Below are 20,086 nucleotides of genomic sequence, written 5' to 3'. Positions count from 1 at the left end.
AATTAGCATGCTGTGGACTGAATCCTGGCCTCTGTTGTGCCGACATGTAAAGGAAAACAGGGTAAAGGGAGCCTTTTATACTGGAGCAAGCAGCAGAGCAGAATCAATCCTGATGCTCAAGGCAGTACTAGGAGATACTTATGATTAGCATGCTGGCTTGTACACTATGGGCCAGATCCTTAGCTGGTGTAAATCAATGTAATTCCATTGACTTCAGTGGAGCTAAGTTGATTTTCACCAGCTGGGGATCTGGGCCTATAGCCTCTAGAAGTGGTAACCTGCCAGCTAGTGGGTGTGTGCAGCCCCCGCAGCCGCTAAACACACATGCTGCTGTCAGCAGCAAGTGCTAGTTGGGCGTGCATGCTGCTCCTGCTCACAGGATTAGGCAGCAGCGTGTTGTGGTAGCCTATTCTGAGTCATCAGTGAGCCTGCACGGAATGAAGGTCTGACAAGTCAGGAACAGCTGCGAGGACCAAATTATGTCATTTCAGTGTCACCATGGATGCAGTGGAAGGGAATTTATTATTCACTGCAATTTACATGTGAAATTTGTATGTTGGTGAATTCAGTTATGGACCTCATGTTTCTTCTCTAGGTTATTTTGTGTCCTGTTGACATAGTTGTGTTTTTATGTAAATAAATACACCTTTGCTTAAACAGTATCTTGATTATATTCCTACTGTTTCCAATATTTCCTCTTTGCTCCATCCTGTCTCTGTTGCTTATCTCCCTTACTAATGTCACATCTGAAAGATAGATGGTAAGTGCTTGATCTAAAACCTATTGAAATCAAAAGGAGCTTTCTATTGATATTAAATGACTCTGGACCAGGCCCCACGTGCTTTGGGGAAGAGAGTGAGTCTTTCTATACCTTCTGTGAAGGGCCCTATAGCACACTTAAGGGCACTATAAAAGAAAGACAGTTAAAGTTCTTCTATTTCATGATTCATTGCCAAAGAGGAACATACTGTATATCAAATTTTCCAACCCTGGCTCAAAAAGATGATCTCCTTTGTAGAGTCTGCAGCCAGGATTCCCTTTCCTCCTCGCATTCTGTATTTCATCCTGCCAACACAAAAAAGGGAATCCTTAACAATCCTCATCAGTTGGATCTTCAAGGCCTCACTTATCACAAAAAGTCACTATACACAGACGATTTTTCTGTTTATTTTCTCCAATAAGTGTGAATCACGGTGTATTTCTTTTACTAGCCAAAGATGAGCAAGCGTCATCATTAAGGTAACTGAACTGAGGCACAGAGAGGTTCAGGGTTAGACTGAGTTTTGCGCCACCACCCTGTGTATGGAGCAGTGCACAGCTACAATTCCTTGTTCCTGGAGGTTAGTAAAAACATGATACTGACTGTGATCAATAGTAAATTACAGCTCCTCACATGCCAGCTCACTTATGCCGGCTGGCATGTTAAGTCGGGGTGGAGCTGCAAATTAGTCCTCTCTGTCCACTCCCTGCTGACCTGTATGGAGGTGAGGAAAACATTCTGGGCACGCAGACCCTGCTTCCTCTCACCTGTGCTTGAGATCAACAAGACATAGGGAGGCTGCACAGAGATGGTGGTGGTTGTCTTATAGCCCTGCACAGTCATGTAGGTCAGGTCACACCACAAGAAAATAGCAAAACAGAAATTAGAATCCTGATCTCTGAACTCCAGCCCTCTACTTAGTCCAATAAATTACAGCTTCCCTACTGTTTCATTGGCTATCTAGCTGTCACTGGGCTATCCATCAATATACTATCTGAGTTTATTTATTCTCACAACACCTCTGTGAGGTAAGGAAGTTTTATTTTCCCCATTTCACAGCTAGGGAACTGAGTCACAGAGAGATATTAAGTGATTTGTGCCAGGTCACACAGGAAGACTGTGACAGAGCCAGGAATCAAATCTGATCTCCTGAGACCCAGCACAATACTTTAAATATAAGATTGTCCTCCTGAGGGCATGGTACTTTTGCTAGCTGCTTACAGAAGTAGGAGCTTCACTGAAATCAACCCTCTCACAGGTGTCACATATTCCTTAAGGAGACACTTGCATCACCTTCTATGACTGTTTCAGAGTGAGCATTGTTGGCCTCCTAAAGGAACCATATCCAGCCCACTTTGGCTAGAGAGATGGGTCACCCACATGGAGGCCTTGAGGAAAGAAGGGAATAAAAGCAAATATGAGAAAGTATCCCTAGAGTAGGAAATAGTTAATAATCAATGTTACAAGCAAACTAATTCCCAATCATTCAAATGAATCACCATGTTTACTTGAAGAATTCCTTATTAACTATATAATGAAATAAACCTGCAAGTCTCTACTTCAAACCTATCCCAGGTGATCAGTAGTAGCTGAAACCATGTGATAGTTGATCCTAAAATAAATGAGAGGGTGATCTCAGCCCAGCTCCTAGTTCTCTCTGGCAGCATCAGCAGAGGCAAAGACTGAATAGGCACAGGGAATGATTTACACTCTCACTGCTGGTCCCCTCTAGGTCAGGGTCACCAACATGCTGACAGGACAGCATGAGGAAGCTTACGCTGCTGCTACTCATGCTTCACTTATTTTGTTGACACACAAAGAGCTTCAGCCTCCGGGACCATCAACCCTTCATAAGCATTAGATTCTCTTTAAGCAAAAAAATATATAGAATACCTAGACTACAGGCCCTTTGGGGAAAGGACTCCCCTTTTTGTTACTTGTCTGTACAGTGCCAAGCATAATGGGGCCTTGATCCTGGATTGGGTTTCTTAGATACTACAGTATAATAATAAGTAAGAGTACAGTTTGTTTTCCTATGCTACCTTTCATACTCAAGGCATCTCAAATCATGCTGCGTTAAAATGATGTACATACTGACAGAGCGTTAAGGCTGGAAGAAATGTTGCAGCTCTCTGCAGTGTACAGGTACTGGGCAGTAGTGCTTTAAATAGTTTGGGAGCCCTCTAGTGGGCATTCCTCTCTTCTATTTTTGATGCCACCAGAACCCTAACAGACCAGTGGTGTATATATGGAGCTAGGCCTTGTATACATATATATTTAGTAAATACAGTTCTTTGGAACCCAACTGTGTCTGTTTGGTTTCCTCATATCCCTAATGCTGAGTAGAGAGCAAAGACACACCACTGTCTTAACAACAGCTCACACAAAACCATGGCCATGAGAACCTGCCTTAGTGGGGGAGAATATCAGTTACGATACCAGCATGTAATTCCTCTACTCCTTTGGTAAAAATATTCATGGGATATTTAATTTCCATGTGAACTGATACCAGAGACTGGGGGCATGGGGGAATTTAGAGATATCCCAAAGTAGCTCTATGACGTACACACCTGAGGGATCTCTGAAGCTGTACTGCTGCTTTCAACATTAAGAGAATCTCGGTGGGTCAACTGCAGAGAAGCATTGCTGAGGGAAATGGCATCTCCTTCACTCATTGTATGTAAAGGCTGCTGAGTAAAAGCATCGACCTCTGATTTACTGATTACTGCCAAAGTCAAAAACTTTTGATAGTCTTCATCTTTACATAGTGGATGGTGAGGAAACATCTACAAATAAAAGATTGTAACCCTTTTAATTTCACCTAGCATAAACCACAAACAAGTAGCAAACGCTGGCCTCCACCTTCATTTTTCTAACACACAGCGAGCAAGCAGTGATCAAACTGTCTGTGTATTTGTTATTAACAGTGTTGTGGCAGCCATGTTGGTCCCAGGATATGAGAGAGACAAGGTGGGTGAGGTAATATCTTTATTGGACCAACTTCTGTTGGTGAAGCTTGAAAGCTTGTCTCTTCCACCAACAGAAATTGGTCCAGTAAAAGATATTACCTCACCCACCTTGTCTTTTGTATTGAATATTAAGACATTATTATGACGTACGTAGAGAAATGTGATCTAGTGAGGACTGAAACTTGGAAATTCCATTGGGTACAATAGAAGTTTTGTCTAAGGAAAGATCTCATTAGAAGATTTTATAGTATATTATATACACCCATATATATAACACAGAGAGCACACAATCTACATTACATAGTAGATAATGGGTATATGAGTGTGTATATATATGACTTTATCAAGTAGCAATCTTTACTCGGAGAAAGCTTCAACTGAAGTCTGTGAAATTCCTGCACCCAATATATATATTCTGCCAAGTAAATCTTCTTGAAAGTAGTGAGTATTTATTCCTAGTAAGGGTAAAAGGACTTCTGGGACTGATAGTACTACTGATTTATGTAACCTATGTATGAAAATTCTGTAATTCACACCTGCAATGACCTTCAGAATACAAGGCCCCTCCCTGCTTGTCTATCTATCATTACAGGTCCTTTCAGTGACTGGGGTATCAGTTTAGAATAAGGGACAAGCAGAAGAGCATTTGGAGCCATAGTGGTATCGGTCAGCCATAAACAGGACTGTGTGCTCACTATGTTCACAGTGGAGAAGTAAGGGCCTGATCCAACGCCCTTGGAGTATTGTTTGATCATAGAATGACTATGAGCTGCCAGTGTGATATGGCTGTGAAAAAAGCTAATGCGGTTTTGGGATGCATCAGGAGAGGTATTTCCAGTAGGGATAAGGAGGTTTTAGTACCATTATACAAGGCACTGGTGAGACCTCACCTGGAATACTGTGTGCAGTTCTGGTCTCCCATGTTTAAAAAGGATGAATTCAAACTGGAGCAGGTACAGAGAAGGGCTACTAGGATGATTTGAGGAATGGAAAACTTGTCTTCTGAAAGGAGACTTAAGGAGCTTGGCTTGTTTAGCCTAACTAAGAGAAGGTTGAGGGGAGATATGATTCCTCTCTATAAATATATCAGAGGGATAAATAGGAGAGGGAGAGGAATTATTTAAGCTCAGCACCAATGTGGACACAAGAACAAATGGATATAAACTGGCCACCAGGAAGTTTAGACTTGAAATTAGACGAAGGTTTCTAACTATCAGAGGAGTGAAGTTTTGGAATAGCCTTCCAAGGGACATTGGGGCAAAAGATCTATCTGGCTTTAAGATTCTACTCGATAAGTTTATGGAGGAGATGGTATGATGGGATAATGTGATTTTGGTAAGTAATTGATCTTTAAATATTCAGGGTAAATAGGCCTAATCCCCTGAGATGGGATATTAGATGGATGGGATCTGAGTTACCCAGGAAAGAATTTACTGTAGTATCTGGCTGGTGAATCTTGCCCATATGCTCAGGGTTTAGCTGATTGCCAGGTTTGGGGTCGGGAAGGAAGTTTCCTCCAGGACAGATTGGAAGAGGCCCTGGAGGTTTTTCGCCTTCCTCTGTAGCATGGGGCACGGGTCACTTGAGGTCTCTTGAGGATCTCTGCTCCTTGAAGTCTTTAAACCACGATTTGAGGACTTCAATAGCTCAGACATAGGTGAGGTTTTTCGTAGAAGTGGGTGGGTGAGATTCTGTGGCCTGCGTTGTGCAGGAGGCCGGAGTAGATGATCAGAATGGTCTCTTCTGACCTTAGTATCTATGAATCTATAAACGCCTATTAAAAGATTTTCAGACCTAAGGCAGAATCCACTGATCCAGGTCTCCTACTCTGAGGAAACCCTAGTATTTTTGATAGCATGACATGAAAAAGTATGCTTTCAGTGTAGAATAAACTGTAACAAAATAAGGATGACTTTATAAATATTTTTATTCATCTTCTTTTTTAATCACTAGAGTTTAGTATTAGGGATGGATGAACTGGTTTGAATTAAAAAGGCCTGGATTAAATCCTGGCATTACTGAAGTCAATGGGAGTTTTGCCATTGATTTCAATGGAGCTAGGATTTCACCCAGTTCTTAGACCAAACCTCTCCCTGACTCAGTTTTCAAGCACCTTTACGCTTGCTGGTCCTGGTTGGATCAGAGGCATACAATATAAGCCAAAATAACATAAAAAAAGGCAATTCTCATGGTACTCCAGAGATTTATCAGAATTTTTGTGAGAGAGCCTGATTTTTGCAAACCAAAATAGTTCAAATTTTTCAGAAAAGCATCTGAACTTTGGAGCTTTTCACTGATCCAAACCTCCTTAAGGTTAATATGGGAACGCTTTAGTAATTTCTCTCTTAGAAAAAAAAATCTCCTAGGGAAATACTATCACAGTAATGATAATAACCTGCCCCTCCACCCTCTTTGTATTTTATGAACTGTATTTAATTCAGTTCAATCTTACAATTCTTTTTGGGACTTTTTTATAAGTGGAGAAGAAATTTACCACTGGGCAGCACCTCTCTTCACTTCTCATAATCAGTTTTTGCTAGGTTTTAAATTCTAATGGGCTCACATCTTGGATCCATCAAAACTCTTCTGAATTTCGGCCAGGTGAGTCCCGTTCCCTCCTAGACCATCCGCGTATGAGGTGGTTTGGGGGCTGGCTGTTCTTCTTAGAAGTCCGGTTGGCTAGGACTGCGGTGACGTCACAAAGACCCTCTGTGACATGACAAATCCACAACCAATTCCCCTACCTGAACGGCAGGAGAGGGGCGGGGATGAGAGAGCCTTGAAGCAGAACGTTGGATTTGTCTCACGGGCACGTGTAAATGGAATTGGTGCTGGAGATTTGTAACAACGACTCATCGGCCCGCGGCTCAAGTTTAGCCAGCGACTTGTCACTTATCTTATCCCCCGCAACCTTACACCGCAGTAAACGCTACTAGGTTTGACAGCCAGCTCCTTAACCGCGATCGAGAGGCCTGATTTCAGTGTTCACGAAATAACACCTGTCCACACACACACACACAAATGTGTACGAACGCGATATACATATAGCGTTGATTTATAAATATACCGATATGTATAAATATTGGACATATAACTATTGTACGTATGTGTTTGATTGATGTGTCTGTTCCCCCGACTACTTACTGTGTTTCTGTATGAGTGGTTTCAGAGTAGCAGCCCTGTTAGTCTGTATTCGCAAAAGAAAAGGAGACTTGTGGCACCTTAGAGACTAACAAATTTATTGAGCATAGCTTTCTGTGAGCTACAGCTCACTTCACGGATGAATTTGATTACGTGATGGCCATCCGATTGAAGTGAGCTGTAGCTCACGAAAGCTTATGCTCTAATAAATTTGTTAGTCTCTAAGGTGCCACAAGTCCTCCTTTTCTTTTCATGTATGAGTGAGAGATGTACCGTTTATGCACCTACTTGGCTTCCGAACCATATTATGGGTATAGGTACTGGGATCTATGCATACTGTGTTTGCTTACACAGTGCACATGGTGGTGCCGTCGGGATTTATATACTTTGCACGGATGAGGCGTGCAGCCCGGGGCCTCGGCATTGGTTTAAATGAGACCGGCACTCGCAGGGGTGCGGCTCCTCAGAGCGCGCGGTCGCATTCGTGGCTTTTTGAGCCTCCGGCTGCGCCGTACAGGATGGTTCCTGGGTGGCGTTAGCGGCAGGCGGGGCCGCGCGTGTCCCGAGCTCGGAGCCCCGGGGCGCGCAGGAGGCCGAGCAGCCGTGCCCGGGGAGCTGCCGCCCCCCGCAGAAGGGGCCACCCGCACGTCCGCCTGGGGACCCGCGCGCGGCGAGGAGCTGCCGCACCACTCAGTAGGCTGCGGAACGCCATGCAGCGTGCGCGTGTCACACCCGGTACATAGCACGCTGCCTTCCTAATGCCCTGCCTGGGCGCGTGGTAACACACCAGCGCGGCCTCTCGAGTGTTTGTGCACACCACGCCCGTGTAGTGTGTTCACTGTAACGTGCACACAGGGCCTCTAACCTGCATGCTGTAATATACGCTGGACTGTCCTGAGCATACACTCTGTGTGTGTGTGTGTACACACGTAACACATCTAACACACGTTGCCCTCACGTCGGACATAGCTTCAGCGTAAGCGCAGGCCTAAGAAACTGCCCGTAGAATTTAGTTTATAGCACATAAACGCAGAAGTGCATAATCTATCTAACCCATTGTGCATATGGACACAGACAGATTGCAGCCTTCTGTACAAGGTGCGGAGACCTACTGCAACAATGAATTCCAGGAAGGAGATGATGTGCGGACAGGTCCCGGACAATTCGATGATGCCGACTTCCTCAGACAGGTAAGGAGAAAAACAGGCTGGCAAGATTATTTTCAGATCCTGTGAAAAGTTAGAGCAGAGGTTTGTTTTTTCCCCTCACTGACCACCTACTTGTATTTTTAAGACAGTGTCGAAGAGTTGGGGCAGTGTTGTGGGGTGATGGTGGGGAACAAGCTTTTTTTTTTCTTTTTTTAAATACAATGCGGAACAATTTGTTAATGATATTTCCTCTCCTGCTGTTTGCATGGGTACAGGGGGGCCTCTTGACAGCCCGTTCAGGACTCAGGGCTTGCCACAGTTCTTGCAAATATTACTTATCAGGTGTAGTGCTTACTGGTAGGAATAGTCCTTGCTGACTTAAGTGGAACCACTCACTTGAAACCATTATATGTGTATGTGTTGCAGGATTGGACCCTTGATTACTAAAGATACTTTTTACTCAAGGTCCTACTTCTTTGCAGCATGGCTGTTGCTCTTGGTCCTGCAGTGACATTATAATCCAATATTTTTTACTCCACATTCTTTTGCCAAGGGAATATTTTGGTGTCAGGCAGTTACTATTGTAATTAAATCCGGGAGGAAATAGGGCACGGGTTAGGGTTAGGTGTGACTAGATTTAAAAGGAATGTTGTCAGGTTAGAAATTTAATGTGAGCTATATAGTCTGTTTACTTTTTACTATTTATGCTCTCTGCTTAGGCAATAAAAATGGATTGGTTTGTGGAAATTGTTTATAAGGAGTTTCCAGGCCGGTTTCACATTGGTGATTCTCCTGAATGTTTCAAAGCATGGAGGAGAATGTTTTGTTGTTGTTAACATAAAATCATGGAATATTTCCATATGTATCACATTTATGAAAGATTGATTTGAACGGGGGGGAAAAGTTTTTTCTTTGTTTGGTCTTTGTTAACAAACAACCTGTGTTCAGCACATTTGGACAATTCCACAGTCCAGCCTGTAAACTCCATTGCCAGGGGATGTTTGAGGAACAAGTATAACTGGGTGCATAATAAGAAATTAGATATGTTCACTGGAGGATAGGTCCATTGTTGGCTATTAGCTAAGATGGTCCAGGAAATGCCAGTCCAATGCTCTGGAGTGTCCTTTAACCTCTCTGTGCTCAGAAGCTGGGGCGGACTCAATATTGTCCTGTTCTGTTCACTCTCTCCTGAAGCATCTGGCGCTGGCTACTATTGGAAGACAGAATACTGGGCTAGATTGGACCATTGGCCTGACCCAGTATGGCAGTTCTCTTATCTGGAGGATCCTCATTTCCTAAATTGAATAATAGAGTTGTCCGCAAAAAGGCTGGAGAAGTGCAATGGGGAAGGGAAGCGAAAGGGTTGATAAATTCTTAGAGTGACATTTCACCTCCCCCCCCCCCATTCCGTATTGGGTCATGTGAGACCTTCTGCCCTACTTGACCCTGCACATCTACACTATGGCATGTGAGAGCACAGTGGATATACACAGAGGCCTCCTCACTCCTTTGCTTATCGTGTAAGGAGGCTCTGAATTTATGTTGATGCAGTGGCTCTAAACCCAGAATAGGAGGTGCTATGGGGCAATAGGTCATAGGCTGGAATAGAAACCTGGAAGGGCTGATGGTGAATCTGTGGCTTTCCTGGATTTTGGAGGTAAAATCCATCTCCCAAATTATCCTTGAACTTCTTCCAAGAACCATTTCCTTAGATTCTGTTCCGCGGAGTAAATTTCACCTCTGTAGCCTATGGTCTCATTTTTCTATTGCACTTGATGCAAAGAACTCTGGACTGCATATACTTATGATAGACTGAATCTAGAATTGGTACGTCTCAGGTTAAGGTGATATTCAGTTTATATTTGAGGTTGGGAGGGAACCTTACAAATATCTGAGAGTATGTTTACATTGGCGATTTCAGAGTAGCACCCGTGTTAGTCTGTATTCGCAAAAAGAAAAGGAGTACTTGTGGCACCTTAGAGATTAACAAATTTATTTGAGCATAAGCTTTCGTGAGCTACGGTTCACCTTCATCGGATGCATTTGGATGGAAAAACCAATTTTTCCACTGGCATGCATCCGATGAAGTGAGCTATAGCTCACGAAAGCTTACGCTCAAATAAATTTTGTTAGTCTCTAAGGTGCCACAAGTACTCCTTTTTCTTTTTACATTGCGATTAGAAATCCTGCAGTGCTGAGGTGTCGGAGCGTGGGTCAGCTGACTTGAGCTTGCAAGGCTCATGCTGTGAGACTAAAAATAGCAGAGTAGACATTTGGGTTCAGGCTGGAGCCCTGGCTCAGTGTGAGGCCCAAATGTCGACACTGCAATTGTACAGCCTTGCAGCCTGAGGCCGAGTCAGCTGACTTGGGCCAGTTGTATCCATGCTCCGTGTCTTTTATTGCAGTGTAGACATACCCTGAGGTGACTAAGGAGAAATTAGAGATACATGGGAAGAATATGAAGAGACCTGGCAGACCACAGAGACCAGGCTTAGGGTGGATCATAAGTGCTCATAACAACTAAATGTTCCTTTTGTAGGTCATCAATTTTAGTGCTGGATCTATTGATCTCTCAGACCGGGGTATTTGTTGAGCTTTCTGCAGCTCACTGGTAAGGTCCAGTTTGGGAACATCTCAGCTAGAATCCTCGCCTAGCCTAGTTTGTTAGGACAGTGGAGTTTGTCTGCCTCTGAAGAGTGAACGGGATGGTCTTTTGTAGTGTAGGTGTTCGGTAGGAGTTGCAGAGAGTGCCAGATATCTGTGATTCACTGAACAGAATAGTTGAACGAATTACAAAACAGCATTTAAGCAAAGGATGAAGATACTTAAAAGTGCTATAGTAAAAGTGAGCCTCCATGCAGAAGAGCTCTTCAGGGCAGGTGAAATAATAAAATATTGAGCAGAGAGGTACTCTTATTATTGCATTCTTCTGGATGACTGTACATTAATTTCATAATGATTCTGGTAATATGGGGTTTATTTATATAGATCTTTTTTTTTTTTTTTTTTTTTTTTTTTTTTTTTAAGTGAATTGACCCAGGGCACGGAAACAGTTGAAGAGGAGGAGGTAACAGTTAACATCAGCAGCTCATGTTTGTCTGAGGAAGTGGACACTGATTGAATTGACATATGACAAAGATGATGAGGATGAAGAGTGGGACTGGGATGATTCAGTTGGAGACTCACCAAGCGTCATCTGCAACTGGAGGCTGCAACCCACAGGTACATTAAAGACACTTCCAGGACACTTTTCAGAGTTTCTAATAGCAAACGAGACTAAAGCAGTGCGCAGTGAGATGTGAATGTGACCCCAACCATAAATTCAAGATGGGACTTCTCATCGCACTCTCAGTTTAGGAGCGACCTCATGTCTCTCTCTCTGTGTACCTCCTAACCAATGCCACTCTCTTCCCATGCCCCGGTGGTTCTCCTTCCTCAACTCTTGTTGCTTGGTCTCGCTTGTGGCTATAACTCTGTTCCATTCCTTTGGGGTCTCAACCTCTCTCCCCACCCTGATATCACTGCTGTATCCTCCTTTTCAATATCCTCCATCTATATTCCTGGGTTTCCATCCTTTCCTTCTCACCAGTTTGTGAGACGACATGCTTTATGTGACTGGGGAGTGTGAGGGCAAGCATACATTTCATATCATTAGTAAAGGAGGCAAGTAAACCTATGAAAAACACGAAAGGTGAATGGATTTAGAGGGGACTCTATGAGGTTAGAAATCTTGTCTGAATTACTAGCTTAAATAATTAACCCACAGAATTTGAAAACTAATTTACTTTTCACTATGCTCTCAGCTTGGGCAACAGAAGTAGAACATTTTCTCCTTTTTTCTTTGACATATGGACATCGGAGTATCTCTGGTAAACTGAAGGGGAGTGGTTACAGAATGTTGTGGCTGGCAAAAAACATATTTCCTGGGCTATCTATTTCTGCCTTATGGGCTTCGGAAGGAGACCTGGGGAGGAGGGAGTTATGTGTGGTGCGTGCTATCTAGAGGTTCATGATGGGGATCTGGCTGGGGCAGACGTTGATTGGGTATGGAGAAGATTGTCTATGGGAACTGATGCCTCTTTGACAAGCCATGCATACCCCTTCTTTGTTCTCTCTTTTTGCTCTGACTCTTTCCTGTCTCAATTTTTCTCCCCATCTCTCTCTTTTTGTGTTTTCTCTCCTTGTTCTTGTTCCCTCTTGGGAGCTAAAATATGTTAGTTGACTGAGTTACAGTTAATCCCCTGATTAACAAGCACCTTCTCCTTGAGCTCTTAGCTAATAGGATTTTGAACCCACATACGTTTTTTGTTTTCCTCTTAACTGAAATCATTTTCCAGTTCTAAACTACCCTGAGAAATTCTGATTTTCTAAATGCAAATAAGCTTGTACAGGTGTTTAGATACATGAGCAGATCAAACTAGATAAGTTGATTTTTTTTTTTTTTTTTTTCCCCCCCAAGCTACTGTGTGTATTTAGAAGGGCTGCTTAGGGAAGGCAAATTATGTAACAAATCCTTTGTTTCAGGCAAATAGACAGACCCCTAGTTGCAATTCAGCAAAAATGTCCACTCCTACAGACAAGGCCCTAAGAAAATTTGAGCATAAAATTAATCTAGGTAAGTATAATCCTATCGTCATCTTTTATAGTAATAGGTACACCTTGGTGACATTCAGTGACTAATTCTAATTACATTGAGCTGGGGCTTTTAGGCATTATAACTAGCCAGCTGTTACCAAACAGTTAAAAGGGTTAATATTGGATGTCGCCTTCCGACATCATGTTTGTCTTTAGATACCATTCCTGGAGTCTCCTTCTGCCCAGAGAGCTGTCCTGTCTCTCGTCCCCGCCTCCTGATCACACAAAATAACTCTTCTGTAATTTCACCTCAGAAACAATCTGATTGGCTTGGAGGCAGGGACTCAGCTGTCCATCAGACCATCATCTGATGACTCGCAAAGTTGCAGCAGCTCAGCTTCTTTGGTTCTACAATACTCTGTATAGTCAGTATGCGGTGAAGTTGCTGTATAACATACCATGGTATCTTGTGGTAGCAAATGATTTTTGTCTAGTATCTTTCATACCAAAAGATTTCCAAAATGATGAGATAAGTGAGTAAGCCAGTGATTTATAAACACAAACAGCAGCAGTACCCTTGGTATTAAGTCGCATGCCTCCTTAAACATCAGCATTCACGTTACTGAGGGAATATTGGCTTGGACACTGATGGCTATTGCTTACTCTGTTTGGAAAATGGCATGGGATTTTTTTAAGTTCCTTAAGAGAAGGGCAAATGGACTTCTGTTTTAACATCCATCTGAAGGACAGCATCTGCAGGCACTGTCTCATCTCCAGGGCAGTAGCCCCTGTTGCTCCTCTATAATCCTGGAGTGGGCCTCAGACCCATAGAGGAGAATGCTACTACTAGTGCATATGTTTTGAAAACCTGATCATCTTGTTACGAGTATTTCTTTATGTGCCTTGAATGTGTGTGATATGTCTACTGGCAGCAGAAATGTAGCTGCAGTTTTGTGTGTGGAAAACTGCTTTGATCGTCGCTTCTTTTTCTTTAATGTATTTTTCAGATAGGTTAAATCTTGCTGACTTGGTTATAAACAAAGCCACAGAAAAGTCTAGGCAAAAGGAAGCAGATATGTAAGTACTTTGGGTGACTGTATTTCTGTTGATTTATTGAAAACTCTGATGCCCTCAAATTGTTTTCTACTACGAGCTGCAACTTGATTTATGATGCTGAATAAATTAGAAATTAGAGAATGTAACGTTCTGTGTGCTGGTTGTATTTTGGATTGGGCTGTCCAGGGATTAAAAAAATTAATCATGATTAAAAAAATTCATTGCAATTAATCACACTATTTAAACAAGAATACCATTTATTTAAATATTTGAGTGTTTTCTACATTTTCAAATATTGATTTCAGTTACAACACAGAATACAAAGTGTACAGTGCTCCCTTTATATTTTTATTACAAGTATTTGCACTGTAAAAAAAACAACAACAACAAAAAAAACCCCCAAGTACTATAGTGCAATCTCTTTATCATGAAAGTTGAACTTACAAATGTAGACTTGTGTACAAAAAACCTGCATTCAAAATAAAACAATCTAAAATTTTAGAGCCTGCAAGTCCACTCTGTCCTACTTCTTGTTCAGCCAATCACTCAGACAAACAAGTTTGTTTACATTTGCAGGAGATAATGCTGCCCTCTTCTTGTTTACAATGTCACCTGAAAGTGAGAACTGGTGTTCTAGCCGGCGTTGCAAGATATTTACGTCCCAGATGTGTTAAAGATTCATGTGTCCCTTCGTGCTTCAACCACCATTCCAGGGGACGTGCGTCCATTCTGATGACTGGTTCTGCTCGATAATGATCCAAAGCAGTGTGGACCAACGCATGTTCATTTTCATTATCTGAGTTAGATGCCACCAGCAGAACGTTGATTTTCTTTTTGGTGATTTGGGTTCTGTAGTTTCCGCATTGGAGCATTGCTCTTTTAAGACGTCTGAAAGCATGCTCCACGCCTCGTCGCGCTCAGATTTTGGAAGGCACTTCAGATTCTTAAACCTTGGGTCCAGTGCTGTAACTATCTTTAGAAATCTCACATTGATACCTTCTTTGTGTTTTGTCGGATCTGCAATGCAAGTGTTCTTAAAATGAACAACATGTGCTGGGTCATCATCCAAGTCTGCTATAACATGAAATATATGGCAGAATGTGGGTAAAACAGAACAGGGGACATACAATTCTCCCCCCAAAGAGTTCAGTCAAAAATTTAATTAATGCATTTTTTTTTTTTTTTTAAATAAGCGTTATCAGCATGGACGCATGTCCTCTGGAATGGTGGCTGAAGCATGAAGTGGCATATGAATGTTTAGCATATCTGGCATATAAATACCTTGCAATGCTGGCTACAAAAGTGCCATGCAAATGCCTGTTCTCACTTTCTGGTGACGCTTTAAATAACAAGAGGGCAGCATTATCTCCTGTAAATGTAAACAAACTTGTTGGTCTTAGCGATTGGACGAACAAGAAGTAGGATTGAGTGGACTGGTAGGCTCTGAAGTTTTACACCGTTTTGTTTTTGAGTGCAGTTACGTAACAAAACAAAAAAATCTACGTTTGTAAATTGCACTTTCATGACAGAGATTGCACTACAGTACTTGTATGAGGTGAATTGAAAAATATGATTTCTTTTGTTTATCATTTTTACAGTGAAAATTTTGGAATTAACATTTTCCCCATAAAATGGGATGATTTGCTGAACAGTCACTAAAGTCATTGCCAGGTCTTGATCCTGCTTTCTTTGAAGTCTGTGGCAAATATAATTCATTTTAGTGGCTGTGGGATTAGCCATAAGGCAGAAAACGCTGGTGGTACTTTGCCAGCAAAGGAATCCCATTTTAATGTAATGATGCTTCCTCTTTTCTCTCCCTTCCTCGCCTAATTATCTTCTTGAGCACTCGTTCTGGAAAAATTATTGGCGGAGCTATGGATATTCCTCCTGAGTAGACCATGTCATGCTGTTATATTTTCATTTCCACTAGGTATCGAGTCAAAGATAAATCAGACAGAGCAACAGTGGAACAGGTGAGTCTTAAATATATCAAACTGTTTGTTAAAAGGCTTATTTTCATTTGAATCACTAAAACCAGAGGTAAAATCCTAGCTTTGTTGGTGTCAATGGCAAAACATTCATTGACTTCAGTGGGTCAGGGTTTCATCCCATGTTTTTCTTGTCTCTCTGAACAAGACTGCTTTACAAAAATTGTGTCTGTTTTCACAGCTGGTTTGGAGACCGTTATGGTGCTTAGTATTATGATTTGCTGTTGTATTCAACTGGGATTTTGTTGATAGGCATAGAATTTCATTTTAGCTTTACTCAAAAGTGGAATTTTCCATGGGAAAGATGAAATGGTCCTTTTTTTTCAGTCCACGCATTTTTGTTCTAAAACTAGTATGATACGTTAAAGGCCTGTATACCACAAGGACCACCATGTGTTATTGTGAAAGCCTGGCACGTTTTAAGGTAGCTGAGTTCTAATGCACTTTTTTTCTTGGTACTGTGGATGGGAAATCGCTCCTTTATTAGCATTAGCCTAAGGATGCATGTCAAATATTATAAACCACTGATTAGGAGTTGCATACAAGTCACAAACACATTTTCCTCTAATATTTTAAAGATAATTCCAAAATTATAGAAGAAATAGAATACTATCCAGATAGAATTTTGAATGGCTTGGTCCACTAAGACGCTGTGGTTCTGTGGGTTCTTCAGTTCAAGATGGATTAGTTTAATAATATTTTCAGTAAATAAACTGGATAAAATGATTAGTCAGTAAACTGGATAAAGTGATTTTGCTTATTTTTTTTTTTTCTAATTTCCCATGAGGTATTAGATCCAAGAACACGAATGATCCTGTTCAAGATGCTAACTAGAGGTGTCATATCAGAGATAAATGGCTGCATCAGCACAGGGAAAGAAGTGAGTTTCATTCCAACTGGCATGCTACAGACTTTCTTTGCAAACTGAAAGGAAGTTGACTCTGCTAAAAGGGAAATAGTAAAATACTTATTATCTCTGGCATTAAATTACTTTTCTTGTGTTTGTCAAGAAGTTAATTTATTTACTGTAAAGTGAGACATGTTACTTTGAATTTCATCACATATCAATAGTGAAGCTACTGAACTCTGTTTAATAATTAAAATATGGAGCACCATTTAAATTCCACTTAGACCATAAGCGGTCTTGAGGACTCGAGTGATATGTAGGCCTCATGCTGGCACTCGGCACAGAGGCTAGTTTCATTCTTACAGCCAAAGGCTGGTCTCACTGAAGTAACAGGCAAAACTCCATTGACTTCAGTAGAACCACTATTTGGCTCTGAAGATCTGACCCTGCAGAACCCTGCTTATCATATGTACAGTCCTCATTCATGCAGTTAATTCCATTGAAGTCAATGTGACCACACTCAGGAGTGCAGAGCATCAGTGAGAGTTGAGGGTGCTTGGCACCTCTTTGGATCAGGCTCCTCTCTAGTTATCTGTAATGGACATCCCAGCCATTATTGTGAAGTTCTGCTGCATGTATGCATTTTAGAGCTTTATACACACACTAACATCTTCGTATGGTTTTAGATCCCAATCCTGCAAAATATTCCCAGTGGTTGGATCCTTGGGCCTGGTTGAAATCCTGTTGACTTCAGTGGGAGCACCCCTGTTGGGTCCAGGGATGGAGGCATGTAACAACATTGCCACCACCTTATATCTTGGGGTGTCCGTGCAGCACCCCAGCCTCAGTTTCTCTCTTCTCAGTGCTCCTTAAAAAATTCCCACAGTCCCAAGATACTCAAAAACAGGATTCCCCTTCTGTGGTCCAATTTGTTAAGTCCTCATACAGTTACCCATTGTTCCCACCCCGCCATTACACTCGTTTAGTTCTATTTGGACTGGCAATAAAGTCTGTCAAAACAAGTGTAATTCAGAACAAAACCATCTTAACAGTCCTTCCTCCAGGGCATTTCTGCTGGAGTGCAGTTTTCCCATGTTTCCCCAGGGCTTGGAGGCCCAGACATACCACCAGGAAGCATGCAAACAACCTTACCATGCGGTCTTGGGGTCTCCAGCAGGAGCTGTCTTGCTTTCTGCAGCTGCGCAGTCTCAGATCTCTGCCTTACCCAAAGTCTCTTCCCTTCTCTACACCAGAGGCCTAACTGGGTCACCCCTCTGCGAAGGAGAGTTAGCTGTGTCATAGGTGGGATTCAGACCCATTTCCCTTTAAAGGGTTAGCCACCCTGTGACAAAGCCCAAAGGTTTAATTTCTCTCCTAAAAAATGGTGGTCTTGACAGTATTTGATACATGAGCAAACTTCTCAGTACTTAAACTATTCCCAGAACTTTAATATTGTTTCTCTTACCTTCACACTTATAGGCTAATGTCTATCATGCCAGTACAGTGAATGGAGAGAACAGAGCAATAAAGATTTATAAAACCTCTATTTTGATGTTTAAAGATCGGGATAAGTATGTGAGTGGGGAATTCAGGTGAGTTGAAGTTCTTTTCTTTAATGACAGCAAACCTCTAACTGCATTTACCTACAGATTGCTCTTAATTTTTGTCACAAATATTCTATAAATGTTTAAGTCTCTGTGGTGTGCTTGTTTTTAAGATTTCGTCATGGATATTGTAAAGGAAACCCGAGGAAAATGGTGAAGACATGGGCAGAAAAAGAGATGAGGAATTTAATAAGGTGATTTTTATGTTCAGCTTTGGTGCAGACGTGACTGGTGCATTCCATTGCTGGTGGGAATGAATGTAAGTGTGAGCTGGCTGCTGCTCAGTGTCCCCTGTGTGGTATCTGTGTGGAAAATTGGTAGGATGAGATATCACGGCCTTCAGGGCTGTCACCAATTCCCTGCCTGCTTATTTGGGAGCGTTGTTCATTCATACGCTGTTAATAAGGAACGTTGAAAAGATTTCCCCAATACTACTAAGCATCAAGATTCCCAGCCTGATGTGTCTAAGGTGTTTCTTCTGCATAAACAGCACTTGGGCAGACTGCCGCATCCACGCACAACCTCAGCGATCTGCGCAGGCTCCATACAAACACAGCTATCCCTCCTATCCACTGTCAATGCAGGATCAGGGTTTACATCGCACCAGCTGTTGTATTATCTCTGTTTCTAAAACACTACTTTACTTTTTCTATATTAGGCTAAATATTTCCATGAATACTTAAGTTCCCAATCTCAATGTGTATGGATTGTATGATGGGCCAAATCCAGCAATCCTTATTCAGATGAGATTCCCAATGGAATCGGACAATCAGGATCTGGCATGTGACATTAAGCTCTGAAATCCACCCTGTCTTTTTTGTCATGCTGTGACTAGCTCATTCATACTGTAGCCACCTATTAATGTTAGACTTAGATGGAAAGCCCTAAATTGCATTTCCCAAAACAAACCTGTTTTTAATGCATAACCCTATTGTGATGTTTTTAAGTGACAGGCAGGCAGTGACATCGCTATAGAGCTCACTATGTCACCTCGTTCCCTCACAAACACGGTGAACAGGAGAGGTGGCAGAACCATGTTTTGTGGCACTTCACACAAGAAATCCCTCAGGGCAGAGGAGCAATTGTTCATCACTGCAGTCTGGCTCTCTAGGAGAGGAAAGAGCAGAGATGCTCCAGATGACTGTTTATCCTTGCCAGGGTCGCAGAAGTGTGAGCCCCTCGTGGTCACTGGGATCAGAGGCAGCTGATGCATTTAAGGGTCTGATCCAAAGCCTGTGAAGGTGAATGGAAAGACTCCTGTTGGGTTTTAATGGGTTTTGGGTCAGGCCTCAAAAGAATCAACATGGATGTGATCGTTGTTCATCACCATGTTGATGACATCAATAAAGACCAGTGCCTGTCCCATAAACAGGGCAGAAACCAGACTGCCTGGGAGCCAGGGAATCTGAAGACTCTGGATGTTGCCTAAGCTGTTTGGTTAAAACCTTCCCCAGTATAGCAGGGTGAGAAACAAGGTGATCATAGGAGATATTGTCAGTGTCTTGGGTGATTCTCCAGCAAAGGTCAAACAATTACTCTTTTGAATGATTCTGGCACCCTGCCCTCCCTGGGGAGGCATCAGTCACCTCTTCCTTTTACAGACCCAGTGTCTTCCCACTCGATTTAGTGTGGGATTTTTGAAAAGTGTCTAAGTGAGTTAGGAGCAAAGTCTCATTAACTTTTCAATAGGCCTTGTTCTCTGCAGTCACGTATTTTTGAAAAATCCTGGTGAGGAGGGACATGGATCTGAATCTCCAGCATTTCCACACCTGCACAGTGTGAAACTTCTTCCACTAGGATCAGTGGTTTCTGCATGTGTAGTGGGGTCTCAGGGAGGAAGGAATCAGGCAAGCTAGAGAGCTAGCCAATAAACCGGTGCCAACTGGGGGTGGATCATTTGATGTTAGCTGTTCTGTTGAGCTCCTGCTTGTCCCAGATGCCCCCACAGGTACAAAAGGTGGGTTCTGATTTTAATCTGCCTCAGATCCAGTCCTCAGT

The 20,086-nt window shown here is 42.3% G+C and overlaps 2 protein-coding genes across 9 annotated transcripts in view; one reads left to right on the top strand and one right to left on the bottom strand.

Annotated features, from left to right (window-relative positions):
• CAGE1 (cancer antigen 1) overlaps positions 1–6,478 on the bottom strand; it is a 28,567-nt gene extending 22,089 nt beyond the window's left edge. For 2 of the 7 annotated variants that reach the window (XM_043508352.1, XM_043508356.1), the window contains exons 1-4: positions 6,224–6,478; positions 3,331–3,546; positions 2,115–2,148; positions 969–1,065 (exon numbers count right to left, since the gene is read on the bottom strand). The gene's annotated coding sequence lies outside the window, so the exon portion shown is untranslated. Of the gene's footprint in view, positions 1–968; positions 1,066–1,474; positions 1,592–2,114; positions 2,149–3,330; positions 3,547–6,223 lie in introns of all 7 variants that reach the window. The other 5 variants (XM_043508349.1, XM_043508355.1, XM_043508354.1 and 2 more) reach the window with 4 other exon arrangements.
• A 926-nt stretch (positions 6,479–7,404) lies between these two features.
• RIOK1 (RIO kinase 1) overlaps positions 7,405–20,086 on the top strand; it is a 29,756-nt gene continuing 17,074 nt past the window's right edge. Inside the window, exons 1-8 of one of the 2 annotated variants that reach the window (XM_038392212.2) lie at positions 7,405–8,060; positions 11,046–11,240; positions 12,543–12,633; positions 13,601–13,670; positions 15,580–15,622; positions 16,425–16,517; positions 17,964–18,076; positions 18,202–18,282. In XM_038392212.2, the coding sequence (XP_038248140.1) occupies positions 11,148–11,240; positions 12,543–12,633; positions 13,601–13,670; positions 15,580–15,622; positions 16,425–16,517; positions 17,964–18,076; positions 18,202–18,282 (584 nt within the window). In that variant the 5' untranslated portion in view covers positions 7,405–8,060; positions 11,046–11,147. The remainder of the gene's footprint in view (positions 8,061–11,045; positions 11,241–12,542; positions 12,634–13,600; positions 13,671–15,579; positions 15,623–16,424; positions 16,518–17,963; positions 18,077–18,201; positions 18,283–20,086) is intronic. The other variant, XM_038392213.2, reaches the window with a different exon arrangement.

The sequence above is a fragment of the Dermochelys coriacea genome, chromosome 2 (genome assembly GCF_009764565.3).
Source record: "Dermochelys coriacea isolate rDerCor1 chromosome 2, rDerCor1.pri.v4, whole genome shotgun sequence".
NCBI classification, from domain to species: Eukaryota; Metazoa; Chordata; order Testudines; family Dermochelyidae; genus Dermochelys; species Dermochelys coriacea.
The sequence above is the reverse complement of the archived record's forward strand: the minus strand, read 5'-3'. Positions and strand labels throughout refer to the sequence as shown.